This window comes from Entelurus aequoreus, linkage group LG11, assembly GCF_033978785.1.
Source record: "Entelurus aequoreus isolate RoL-2023_Sb linkage group LG11, RoL_Eaeq_v1.1, whole genome shotgun sequence".
Taxonomy (NCBI): Eukaryota; Metazoa; Chordata; class Actinopteri; order Syngnathiformes; family Syngnathidae; genus Entelurus; species Entelurus aequoreus.
The window spans coordinates 69,732,786-69,747,084 of record NC_084741.1 but is presented as its reverse complement, the minus strand read 5'-3'; the positions used below and the strand labels follow the sequence as shown (position 1 = coordinate 69,747,084).

The 14,299-nt window shown below is 36.9% G+C and overlaps 2 protein-coding genes and 1 non-coding gene across 4 annotated transcripts in view; 2 read left to right on the top strand and 1 right to left on the bottom strand.

Annotated features, from left to right (window-relative positions):
• The window catches only part of si:dkey-250k15.4 (uncharacterized), a 23,240-nt gene extending 10,911 nt beyond the window's left edge, over positions 1-12,329 (bottom strand). Inside the window, exon 1 of the mRNA XM_062063905.1 lies at positions 12,256-12,329. The gene's annotated coding sequence lies outside the window, so the exon portion shown is untranslated. The remainder of the gene's footprint in view (positions 1-12,255) is intronic.
• trnae-cuc (transfer RNA glutamic acid (anticodon CUC)) lies at positions 488-559 on the top strand. The gene has a single exon. It is a non-coding gene; the product is annotated as a tRNA-Glu (tRNA).
• pafah1b3 (platelet-activating factor acetylhydrolase, isoform Ib, gamma subunit) lies at positions 2,636-14,299 on the top strand. 2 transcript variants are annotated; one of them, XM_062063908.1, is made up of 6 exons: positions 2,636-2,775; positions 2,986-3,117; positions 6,945-7,034; positions 7,121-7,237; positions 7,321-7,443; positions 13,685-14,299. In XM_062063908.1, the coding sequence occupies exons 2-6, from the start codon at positions 3,037-3,039 to the stop codon at positions 13,943-13,945; spliced, it is 672 nt and encodes a 223-aa protein (XP_061919892.1). In that variant the 5' UTR covers positions 2,636-2,775; positions 2,986-3,036; the 3' UTR covers positions 13,946-14,299. The 2 variants fall into 2 exon arrangements, with proteins under 2 accessions (XP_061919892.1, XP_061919893.1); XM_062063909.1 differs by having other exon boundaries at positions 2,721-2,775; positions 3,024-3,117.

The window sequence follows — 14,299 nt, the reverse complement described above, 5'->3', positions numbered from 1 at the left end:
TTATTTATATAGCCCTAAATCACAAGTGTCTCAAAGGGCTATATTAGAAACTATATTAACCTTGTAGATTGTTATAGTAATAATAGGTTAAGCTTTATCAGTGTGCCATGTGTTACCCAGTTTCCCCGAGGGCAACAACGTTAATATATGTTTGATGAGACGTGATTATGTGCATGAGTGTATGTGTGCATATGTACTCGTGCATGTACAGTATGTGTATATGTATATTTGTACAGTGAATGCATATGTACAGTAGGTGTCTATGTATGTTTGTTGTTTACCATGAATTGATTAACTCTTTCGGGTGTTACCATTTAGTGGTCAATTGTATGGAATATGTACTGTACTGTGCAATCTACTAATAAAAGTCTCAATCAATCAAAATGTACAGTGAATGTATATGTACAGTTTGTGTATATGTATGTTTGTACAGTGAATGTATATGTACAGTATGTGTATATGTATGTTTGTACAGTGAATGTATAGGTCCCTGGTGGTCTAGTGGTTAGGATTCGGCGCTCTCAGCGCCGCGGCCCGGGTTCGATTCCTGGTCAGGGAACCTCCTGGTACCCCAGCACCTCCAAAACCCTCAAATATAGACTCCAAACGTCCCAAAACAAGCTAGTCAGATTACTTCTAAACCTCCACCCCAGATCACACCTCACTCCTACCCACTTCTCCAAAGTGGGGTGGCTCAGGGTGGAGGACAGAGTTAAACAACTTGCACTGAGCCTAGTCTATAAAATCCGCTACACCTCCCTGATACCGAAGTACATGTCAAACTACTTCCATAACGTAAATGACCGCCATAACTACAGCTCCACAAACCACGTTAAACCCAGATTCCGATCCAACAAAGGTCTTAACTCATTCTCTTTCTATGCCACATCAATATGGAATGCACTCCCAACAGGTGTAAAAGAAAGGGCATCTCTATCCTCCTTCAAAACCACACTAAAAGAACACCTCCAGGCAACTTCAACCCTAAACTAACACCCTCCCCCTTCCACATCCCACCTCCCCGGATTGTAAATAATCAAATGTAAATATTCAAATGTAGATACTTGTTTTTATGCTTTCTGATCTCTCTCTCTATGTCCACTACTTGCTGTACATATCCTACCAAGTCAGATCTACACTGTTTCAATGTCCATTTCTCTGATGATGCAATTGTTGAATAATGTAAATGTGTTTTTAACTATTACATGAACCAAAAATATGACATATTTTATCTTTGTGAAAATATTGGACACAGTGTGTTGTCAAGCTTATGAGATGCGATGCAAGTGTAAGTCACTGTGACACTATTGTTCTTTAAAAAAAAATTTTTTTTAATAAATGTCTAATTATTAGGGATGTCCGATAATGGCTTTTTGCCGATACCCGATATTGTCCAACTCTTTAATTACCGATACCGATATCAACCGATACCGATACTGATATATACAGTTGTGGAATTAACACATTATTATGCCTAATTTGGACAACCAGGTATGGTGAAGATAAGGTCCTTTTTTTTTTTAAAATTAATAAAATAAAATAAGATAAATAAATTAAAAACATTTTCTTGATAAAAAAAGAAAGTAAAACAATATAAAATCAGTTACATAGAAACTAGTAATTAATGAAAATGAGTAAAACTAACTGTTAAAGTTTAGTACTATTAGTGGACCAGCAGCACGCACAATCATGTGTGCTTACGGACTGTATCCCTTGCAGACTGTATTGATATATAATGTAGGAAGCAGAATATTAATAACAGAAGGAAACAACCCTTTTGTGTGAATGAGTGTAAATGGGGGAGGGAGGTTTTTTGGGTTGGTGCACTAATTGTAAGTGTATCTTGTGTTTTTTATGTTGATTTAATAAAAAAAACAAAAAAACAAAAACAAAACAAAAAAACCGATACCGATAATAAAAAAAAACGATACCGATAATTTCCGATATTACATTTTAAAGCATTTATCGGCCGATAATATACTAATGATTATGTCAATGAGGGATTTTTTAATCACTGCTATGTTGAAATTGTAACTAATATTGATACTGTTGTTGATAATATTCATTTTTGTTTCACTACTTTTAGTTTGTTCTGTGTCAGGTTTGTGTCTCCTCTCAATTGCTCTGTTTATTGCAGTTCTGAGTGTTGCTGGGTCGGGTTTGGTTTTGGATTTGGATTGCATTGTTATGGTATTGCTGTGTACTGTTTTGTTGGATTGATTAATTAAAATAAAAAAATAAAATAAAATAAAAAAAACGATTTTTTTTTAAAAAAATGAGAACCAATTCTAAAACGCGATTCGAATTCGAATCGATTTTTTCCCCACACCCCTAATGTACAGTATGTATGTTTGTACAGTGAATGTATATATACAGTATGTGTATATGTATGTTAGTACATTACAGCAGGTGTATACTGCATACTGTATTGTAACGTTTTAACGGCCGCTATTAAAAACATGACTGCGCACACCTCGCGCAGTTATGACGCTCACTGACGTCATCAAGCTGGGTCAGTTCATTCAGACCCCGAAGCAAAGGGGGGGGATAAACAGTTAAACTCGTTTTTCTCCGGTTTTCTCAAATACAAAAATATAAAATTATACATAAAAATGCTTTAATAAAAACTCTCAATGTTAAAAAAATGCCAAAAGGGTGTGAGCTACGTAATGTAAAATGTGTGTAGGGGGAGGAGGAAGCAGTGGTCCGTGCCGTTTAACTGAAAGATCACTTCCGGGAGCGGATTTTGGGAGATGTCAGGATTGTGATTTCATGGTACTTCAGTCATATACATTTTTATTTTTTTGCACAATATGGGGTTTGACAAAATGATAGCTGGCTTGTGACATTTAGTGATTCTTGTTTGACGACCCACGTCCTGCTAATAGACGTAGCCTTCGAGCCGCTGTAGCTCATTTCTAGCTAGCAATGTTAGCATTCATTTAAACAGTGCATTGTTTACGTGCGTGTTTGTGTCGTTGCTAGAAACAGCCAAAGTCATACGTGCCGGCTTTCAAACGCAGATAGAGCCGAGACATGAGCGCCGAGGAGCGGAACCCAGCTGCCACACCCACTGCCTGCCAGGACACCCAAGGAGATGGACGGTGGATGTCTCTGGTGTGTAAGACTACGTCATTTTGGATCTTTTGTGTTTTTCCAGTGACGTCATCGGTGTGTACTCCTGTCCACAACATTAAGTTAAAGTTAAAGTACCACTGATAGTCACATACACACACTAGGTGTGGTAAAATTACTTTCTGCATTTGACTCATCCCCTCGTTCCACTCCCCTGGGAGGTGAGGGGAGCAGTGAGCAGCAGCGGTGGCCGCGCTCGGGAATCACATTCGGTACACCCGAGATTTCTATGGAGTGAAATGACTGCCAAAACTCCACAAACACACACAAATGTTTTACTCACGCCCAACAATTTGCAAGTGAAAATAAAATGACAAAACCCGTATTTTTCGAAATATAAGTCGCTCCGGAGTATAAGTCGCACCGGCCGAAAATGCATAATAAAGAAGGAAAAAAACACATATATAAGTCGCATTTTTTGGGGAAATGTATTTGATTAAACTAGGGATGTCCGATAATGGCTTTTTGCCGATATTCCGATATTGTCCAACTCTTTAATTACCGATACCGATATCAACCGATATATGCAGTCGTGGAATTAACACATTATTATGCCTAATTTGGACAACCATGTATGGTGAAGATAAGGTACTTTTTAAAAATAATAATAAAATAAGATAACTAAATTAAAAACATTTTCTTGAATAAAAAAGAAAGTAAAACAATATAAAAACAGTTACATAGAAACTAGTAATGAATGAAAATGAGTAAAATTAACTGTTAAAGGTTAGTACTATTAGTGGAGCAGCAGCACGCACAATCATGTGTGCTTACGGACTGTATCCCTTGCAGACTGTATTGATATATATTGATATATAATGTAGGAACCAGAATATTGATAACAGAAAGAAATGGGGGGAGGGAGGTTTTTTGGGTTGGTGCACTAATTGTAAGTGTATCTTGTGTTTTTTATGTTGATTTAATAAAAAAAAACAAAAAAAACGATACAGATAATAAAAAAACCGATACCGATAATTTACGATATTACATTTTAACGCATTTATCGGCAAGGGCAATTAAAAATAAATAAAGAATAGTGAACAACAGGCTGAATAAGTGTACGTTATATGAGGCATAAATAACCAACTGAGAACGTGCCTGGTATGTTAACGTAACATATTATGGTAAGAGTCATTCAAATAACTATAACATATAGAACATGCTATACGTTTACCAAACAATCTGTCACTCCTCATCGCTAAATCCCTAAATAATATTATTTGATATTTTACGGTAATGTGTTAATAATTTCACACATAAGTCGCTCCTGAGTATAAGTCGCACCCCCGGCCAAACTACGAAAAAAACTGCGACTTATAGTCAGAAAAATACGGTATGTGCTTTGCCATGGAGGTTTTTTCCCACTCCAGACAAAGTCTAGATTGTATTTTTTTTAGTCATCCTTCCCCAGCGTTGACCTTTTTCCCATCTTTGACGGGGTGCCTTGTGGCGACTTATCAGCGTTCCTGTTCTGTAATCCTGTACACTGTTAGTTTGTCTAATCTTCAACGGGTTTGTGCTGAAAACAAAGTTTCGTTGTACTTATACCTAATAGAAATATTTCTCTTGAAGCTAAAACTTTTGGCGGTAACACTCCACCCTGTGCGATCCACACACTTTCACTCGGGGCACATGTACTTTGCACTCTACAACAACAGGTGGTGCTGCTGAGTCAATTTAAGGCCGTCAGCGAAAAATAAAGAAGAACATAACACGAGGCATTAATAAATAACATTGCACGATTTACAACGTGCGGCACGTAACATAAATGTAGTAACTTACAGGTTGAGCTTGTTTCTCCTCTCCTGTCTGTCATTTTACACACCACCCTGCTTCTTCTTTGTTATTTTTGGCGGATGGCACTATGCGCAAGTAACAGGAGCTCTGACGGCCTTAAATTGACTTAGAGGCATTACCTGTCGTTGTAAAGAGCGAATTACGTGTGTTCTGAGTGCAAGTGTGTGGATTGCACAGAAGTTGCCAAAAGTTTTAACTTGGAAGAAAAATGTTTTTATACCTGCAAATCGTTTTTTTACTTGCAGAAAATAGTTTAGTTTAGTTATCCTTGTGAATTTTTTTTTTTTTAATTTAACAAAAAATGTTATCATTGCAAATTGTTTTTTCACTTGCGAACCGTTCTTTTTTTAATTGAAGAAAATGGGGCGTGAGTAAAAAAAAAAATATTTCTGGAGTTTTGGCAGTAATTTCACTCCATATATCTCACCTTACTTACACGGTACATCCTGTATGCCAGTTAGGAGTCCAATTGGCAAAACATTTTAGGACTGTGGAAGGAAGTACCTGGAGAAACCCGCCCCCAAACACGAGGAACACACAAACTGCACACTTGAGACGTTCCAACGAAGATTCAAACCTTCAATCCCTGAACACCTAGGCTGGCGACTTGCTTCACTAACATAACATCTTGAAAGATCATTCGATTGGCTGTTTGATTCGCAAGATTGATCATGAAAAATAATGTGTGTAACAGGAACGTTGCTTATATGTAAGAAGGTAGCAGTGTGCAAAGACATGTGTTTGTCAACAACTGAGTCATTGTCCTGCCTGTGAACAGAGATGGTCTATTTAACAGGAGACAATAGTCAAAGATGGTCTTTATAAAAGGAGTGTTGCCTCTGCAGCTTATTTAATGGCAAAACACTGCTTTTATATTTTACACTTTTTGTCAAATAGCCGTTTTTTCCACAGATATTTTTAAAATGGTATTTTCATAGCTTCCTAGTAGTGTATTTAATGTTTACCCGTTGACATGCAGGCTACTACTGCAGTGTTTGTCTTTTCATTCATTTATTTTACAGCCCACCAGGAATATATTTAGAAATGTAATGCCTGTAAACGTAGCTCGCCATATAGTGGTTAGATGGCATCGTAATTCTGATTCTTCTGGTCTGCCAGAGAATAAGAAGACGTAGCCGTGTTGGCAACTTTGTTGCTTTATATACAGTACAGTGTTTCCCATAAACTGCCAAGATACCTGTGGTGGTGGGGGCGTGACCATAGGCGTGGCTATGGGCGTGGTCACCATGACATCATCGAGTAATTTGCATAATTTACTACAATAATATGATTTTCTCTAAAAAGGCTCAAAAAATGTATACTTACTAATTAATAACAGTTTTGTTTTAAACATCCATCCATTTTACAATATAATTACAACACTTTATGTACATATTTATATACAGATTTGAACAATAAGTTATTCACTGAAATATATTTATTGTGGTTCTTACAAAAAATATATCTTATAAAATATAAAAGCTAAAATGTCTCTTAAAGCTCTGCCCCTTTAATTAGTGCATACTAAATAATTTAACTTTAGCCTACTACTACAACCATATTATTTACCAGCAACATAAAGTGAAACAGAGGCAGAGGTGTCCTGCCACAGTCAGTAACAAATAAACAGAAAACAGTAGTTGTCAAATACAAATAAGGCAACAAGAGAAGTATGCTACACTTCTCTTTTGTAAAGTAAATCTGAACAGCCTATATGGGCATCTACATCAACTATATGATTTGCCCGAGAAGCTGGACAGGACAAAAACAAATTTTTTGTTTATTTGTGGCGGACGTAATTCTTTCGTGGCGGGCCGCCACAAATAAATGAATGTGTGGGAAACACTGCAGTATAGCAAGCATTCAGGTGACTAACAACAATTTTAGTGAGTTTCCCTGGTCTAAATAGACTAGTAAAATGAATGCACGTGTTGCCCGGGTCCATAATGTCCTTTCTTGTGATAAAAAGTACTCAAGCTTCTTTTCATTTGTCTTCTTCCGCATGTGTGCAGCACAATCGCTTTTTGTCCGACAGCAAAGATAAAGAACCCGAAGTCCTCTTCGTTGGAGACTTTCTCGTGCAGCTCATGCATCAGTTTGGCGTAAGAAAGATTCCTTTTTGCACTTGCGTATTTACTTTAAACGTGTATTACAGCGCGTCGGTTTGTTTTTTCGGTTTGTGCGGCAGGTATGGCGTGAGTTGTTCTCCCCGCTCCACGCTCTAAATTTCGGCATGGGTGGTGACGCGACGCAGAATGTGATCTGGAGACTGAGCAATGGCGAACTGGACCACATTAGCCCCAAGGTACTGACACACCTCTTAAAATAAAATACAAAGCCGTGGTAGGTCAGCTAAGTGTCACAATATTTTCTTTTCCCTTTCTAAAGATCGTCGTGCTCTGGGTGGGGACCCAAAATCACGGCCACACCGCCGAGCAGATCTGTGGAGGCATCATGGAAATTGTCCAAGTCGTCAAGAACAAGCTGCCACACGCTCAAACGCTCATTCTTGTAAGTGATCTTCACACATTTTTAGATTATGTTTTACTATCATATTTGTTTTAGATTTAATCAGAGGTGGGTAGAGTAGCCAGAAATTGTACTCAAGTAAGAGTACCGTTACTTTAGAGATTTATTACTCAATTAAAAGTAAGGAGTAGTCACCCAAATATTTACTTGAGTAAAAGTAAAAAGTATGTTGTCAAAAAACTACTCAAGTACTGAGTAACTGATGAGTAACCTGTTCGTTTAATGATGACGGCAACAAATAATGCACAAAAACATAAAAATAGCAATGAGCAAATTCAGAGCCAGGAATATCTCTTAAGCAACTAAAACAATAATATATATTAAATAATAATACATTAACATAAAAAAAATTAAGGCAAATTGAGCCACAATAACTTAACAGCACCATAGGCTCAGTAGGCAGAGATTACAAAGGAAAATAACAAGTTAGCCTTTACGCAAACCATAAACTGATAGGTGTGGGCTGCACCTGGGAACACACTGATTGGTGTTTCTATGCATGCATGTGTGTGTGTGTGTGTGCGTGTGTGTGTGTGTGTGTGTGTGTGTGTGTGTGTGTGTGTGTGTGTGTGTCTATGAGGCTGCGGTGTGTTAATAAATGTCCCCACACGATGTACATTTGACAGTGATTCATAGAAGGGAAGCTAACATCAGCCTACGGTGACAGCCAAAATATCTACTAAGGTTACTTACCGCGATGTGCTTCCTCAAATTTGATGTTGAGTTCATGTAAGCTTAAGCTTGTTAATCATGTGACCGCCTGGCTCTGTTTGATTGGTGAAACGGAGTCAAACGTCACCAGTGACTGCATTTGATTGGTGAAACGCAGGCATGCGATAGATCCTACTTTGAAGGTCTGTCTGACAAACCAAAACAAACAAAGCGTGCATTAACAGATCGATAAAAATCAGTAGCGAGCTGAATGTAGATAAATGGAGTGGAGTAAAAGTAGCGTTTCTTCTCTATAAATATACTCAAGTAAAAGTATGTTGCATTACAACTACCGTAATTTCCGGACTATAAGCCGCTACTTTTTCCCCTCGTTCTGGTCCCTGCGGCTTATACAAGGGTGCGGCTTATTTACGGCCTGTTCTTCTCCGACACCGACGAAGAGGATTTCGGTGGTTTTAGTACGCAGGAGGAAGACGATGACACAATGATTAAAGACTGACTTTTCATATACCGGTAGGCTGGTTATTTTGATAACGTACAGGTGAGCACTTTGTATTACTTTGCACCGTTGTATTATTTGTACTCTGCACGAATGCTGTTCGCCATGTCAAAGATGTGAAAGTTTGATTGAATGATTGAAAGATTTATTGTTAATAAATGGGACGCTTTGCGTTCCCAAACAGTCATCTCTGTCCCGACAATCCCCTCCGTGGTAGCAGGAACCCCTATATACTACGCTAATTACACATCAAAACCCTGCGGCTTATAGTCGGGTGCGGCTTATATATGGAGCAATCTGTATGTTCCCCTAAATTTAGCTGGTGCGGCTTATAGTCAGGTGCGGCTTATAGTCCGGAAATTACGGTACTCTTAGATGTATAATGTATCCCAAAAGTTACTCAAGTAGATGTAACGGAGTAGATGTAGCATGTTACTACCCACATCTGGATTTTATGTGTTAATGTGTCAGGGCCAGCAAGGCCTTCTCTGCTGGCCTAACATAACCAGAAATCATGATCATCATTAAAGATAAAATCATTTTTTAATTTACTTTCCCTAATTATCTAAAAGTATTCATAGTCTCTTCATGTCATATTAAGCTCCTTCCAGTGCTGTTGTATTTAGTTTTAGTTTGTATCCAATCAGAATTCAGCTAGCTTATGTTGTCATGCTGTACCAAATCTGCCCGGGACCTTCAGAATCAACAATGCGGGCGTCCGTTCACTGTAAAGTGAACGGACACATTCAGTTGATAGACAATTGCGATAGCCAATCAGATTACGAGTTGTTGTCAGCAAGGCCTTCTAGCTGGCCTCACGTTGAACGTGACATTTACGCGTCCTGTAATTGGATACTCACCGGGACCGTTAACGGATGAAGTTTTAGAACACATACAGTTGTGATAGCCAATCAGATCACAAGTTGTTGACAGTCGCCTATCTAAGTAGCTTGATGTTAACGAGACATCAGGCTGGTAAAATAATTATAATGAAACTTTTTCAAAACAGGTTACAGGTTCGCAAAGCTCTCTCTGGTTGCATGGAGATGGCCTAAAACGTCTTTTCTAAAATTGATTCTTAGTAAAAAGAAATAAAATGAAGGTGAAATAATTTTTTGAAAATCGATTTTTGAAAATTATGAATCAATTTAGAATTGGGATGAATAAGAACAGCGATTTGGATGTCCATCCATTTTTTTGTGCAGCCCTATTTTTTGTATATTTTTGTGTGTTAGTTACAAATTAGTAGAAATAGAAAGATAAATGCTACGATAAAAAACTAACATTTATAAAAACGTACCTTTTTAAATTAAACTGCAGCTATTTCCAGTATAAATTAATTTATTATACATTATTTTATGATTTTTGGTGTTATTCAATTTAGCAGGAAGTGTTGCGCCTTAGCCAGACCGGGATAGCAGAGAAGGAGAACAAAACGTTGATTAGGTGGCAGATATATATTTGCAAGGCCATTTTCAAGAAGGATATTTAAAGAGAAACTACCTCTTGTGAGACGATGTCGGCCAACCCCGTAAGCTAGCTCAGCTGTTCTGGCGATGAAATGGGGAAATGCTCCCCATTTCCACTCGAATATGTCGACGACGAAAGGGTACCACTGGCTTATACGGCGTCGAATAGGTCCTGTAAATTGTCAGTTCAAATATTTTATTTTTTCACTTTTAATGTGTTTTTGCAATTTTAATTTTGACAGTACCACATGAAATATGTTTTAATTACTGATGCGTTTTAATTGAAAATAATTTGTTTTGTACATTGTTGATGTGATTCAATGCTGAGTAGGGTGTAAATGTGTTCCTGTATAGTATTACTCCTGCAATGGTCATGTGGTGACATCAATGATGGTATTTTGAGAGGTAATCATTGAAGTCGGATATCACTGAAGGCCTAGGTGGGAAACGCACGGCCCACCACTGGTTATTATTATTATTATTATTATTATTATTATTGTGGTTTGTTGTTGCAGTGCAATGAACTGAGAGCTGTGTCCAATAATTTGTTTACGTAATTTAGCTGACACAATTTCAGAAAGACCAACGCATACTACAAAATGAGATATTTTGTTGAAAAGTTTCAGTTACCATTGTAAAGGTAGATTATTCAAATTCTGTTAATACCATTTTTGTAGACCTTATTCAAGAGACAGTGCAAATATTAGAAATGAAAACTAGACCAATGTAAATGTATTGTATTTTCCATTAACATTGTGAAGGTATACAGCGGGTAGGGAAAGTATTAGACCCATTTTAACACTTTGTTTCATTGCAGCCATTTGCTAAAATCCAAAAAGTTCATAATCCAGGTGTGAAAAACGTGTTGCATCATTCCCAAGAAGATTCACGGCTGTACTAGCTCTAAAGGGTGCTTCTACTCAATACCGAGCAAAGGGTCTGAATACTTACGACTATGTGATATTTCAGTTTTTCTTTAATTATAAATTTGCCAAAAAAATCAACTTTTCTGTTTTTTAAGATGGGGTACAAAGTGTAAATTAATGAGAAATAAAATGAACTTTCTTGATTTTAGCAAATGGCTGCAATGAAACAAAGAGTGAAACATTTAAAGGGTTCCGAATACTTTCCTTACGTATTTATACTCTATATACATTTTTGTATTCCTTATTCAGCTGCACAAGATGCATTTTAAATCTTTAAAATAGAAAGTATATTTGTACTTTTATACTGTGTTTCATCTTCATTGTGAAGATATAGAAAATACATTCTACCTTTTTTATATTATTTAGTTTTTTAAATAATTTTAGATGTTATTAAGCTGCAAAATAGAAAGAAGATATAGGAAACAAAGAGACATCAATGTACACTAAAAAAATATATATATTGTATTTTCTATTACTATAGAAAATGAATGGATGGATGGATATTGTGAAGGTACAGTGTACACATTTTTACTTTTATTTTTATTGCATTCCATGTTTAATCCTTATTCCTTATTTTTAATATTGTAAATAGAAAGGCGAATGAAAACTGCAGCAATGAAAATTTTATATTTGCACCGTTTTTATCTTCATTGTAAAAGTATAAAAAAATAAATTTTTACTTTCTTTATTTGTCAAATTATTTTAGACCTTATGTAGCTACAAAATAGAAACAAAATATTACAAAAATATTTAATTAGAAATAGAAAGACTAAAGCAAACTACAAAAACTATATCTTGTATTTTCTTTCGCTATTGTAAAGGATTACACATTTACTGAATGCTCTTAATTTTATGTTAATACATTTTTCATCAACCTTTTTATTCTTTATTCAGCTGCACAAAAGTGGCATTTTAAATATTTCAAATAGAAAGACCAATGCAAACTGCAGCAATACAATTTGTGTATCTACATCGTGTTTTTATCTTTATTTTAAAGACAGAAAAATACTTATTGGCTTTTGGTATTTTATTAATTTGTATTATTTTAGACTTTATTTAGCTTCAAAATAGAAACCAGATATTGGAAAATGTTAAATAGCTACAATAGAAATGTTAACATTTCTGCAATATTATTACCGTCGTAAAGGTAAAAAAAACATGGTACATTTTCCATACTATTGATCAAGCTTTATAATATTTGTTATTAGGGGTGTGAATCTTTGGGTACCTCATGATTCCTGGAGTGATGATTTGATTCAGAATCGATTTTCGATCCAACACAATTCTCGATTCGAACAGATTCCTGCAAAGTTGGTAAAATAATTATAATGAAACTTTTTCAAAACGGGTTACAGGTTCGCAAAGCTCTCTGGTTGCATGCAGATGGCCAGGGGCCGTACTTATCAAGCTTCTTAGAATTACTCCTAAGAAGTCTGCTAAGAGTTGACTTAAGAGTAAATAAATTCTTGGCTGAAAGCTGCACTTAAAAGTTAGTTATCAAGCGTCTTACTCACACTTTCAGCGAAGTGTAGGACTGAATCTTAAGTGTCACACTCAGAGCTGAATTACGACATTACTATGTGCCGTAAACGCAATTTTAGGTGACGTCATTTCTGTGTCCATAGAAATGACCAATCACGGAAGGGAATCCGTTGTCTAAGAATAAAGAAATATCTTGGAAATATTTAAGTGGACAATGGGAGTGTATATTTTGACAATAAACTACAAAATAATACAAAACAAACTAGTCCCCGCCGGCACTCACGCTACCGCTCCCTCTCTTCTCTCGCCCACACACTCAGTGACGTCACTCACCTCACGGCCACACACATACGCTACTGTCATAACATTTTCTTTCCAATTCATTAATTAGGCAACTAATTTGAAACTGGTGTGGGTGGCTCTATATATACTAGCCCACTGCAGACACATGCAGAAATCAACAAGGAATCGAAAAGTATTAAATCTGTGACAAAAATAATATCCGCTCTGTCTAAACGATACCGTTTGATCAGCTGCTCGTCATCAAAAAAAAAACAACATTGTTCCGTTCCCTGAACGTTCGCGCACGTCTCTCTCGCCTCAGTGCCATCCCCTGCTGGCAACTCCTAACCACTTAAGACACCTCTGAAGGTCTCTTAAATATCATGGAGAGTAGGAGTGATTCTTAGACTTAAGAACGTTGATAAAAAGCTTTTATTCTTAAGTTTGAGAGTAGGACTAAATTTCGCAAATTCTCAGGACTTAAGTGTAAAATGGCACTCTAAGAAGCTTGATAAGTACGGCCCCTGGAACTTCTTTTCTAAAATTCATTCTTAGTATATAAAAAAAAGTGAAATCATTTTTTGAAAATCGATTTTTGAAAATTATGAATCAATTTAGAATTGGGATGAATAAGAACAGCGATTTGGATGTCCATCCATTTTTTGTGCAGCCCTATTTTTTGTATAATTTTGTGTGTTCGTTACAAATTAGTAGAAATAGAAAGACTAATGCTACGATAAAAAAATATAACATTTATAAAAACATACCTTTTTAAATTAAACTGCAGCTATTTCCAGTATAAATTAATTTATTATAAGATTTTTTATTATTTTCTTTGTTATTTCTGATTCAATATATTTAACGGTAATGAGCAGATTTCATTAATATTGCAGGGACTACTACCACGAGGTAAGTCTCCAAACCCGCTGAGGGAGCGCAACGCCAAGGTGAACAGACTGGTGCGGGAAGCCGTGGCCTCGCTCCCTCACGCCTCCTTCCTGGACGTAGACCCGGGTTTTGTCCACTCCAACGGCAGCATCTCCCACCAGGACATGTACGATTACCTTCACCTGACCCCCCAGGCCTACCAGGTGGTGTGCGAGCCCCTGCACGCTCACCTCAAGTCCATGCTGGACAAGTCTGCTGACAACTAAGCTCCTTCCCAAGAATATAATTGTTTACTACGTACGTGTCCACGGGGGAGCAGGGTTGGCGTCCATCACTCGTCCCTCTGGGTTTCAGGACCAAAACATGTTTTAAAGAGTCATACGTGTGCTTCAATCCCTATCCGAATCTCTTGTAACGTTTCCTGTCATAATACGTGGACACATTTTGAAGGATTTCTATATTCCAGTTACATTCAAATTAAGCAATGCTCCATTTTCTAATACGCCACACACGATGCTGCTTGTGATCGGACCCCCTTGATGCTTTAAGTCGCCGCTTCTGTGCAGTATAAGCTGAAGTGTACAAATGAGAGAATGTATTAAAGAGAGGCAACAGCTCGG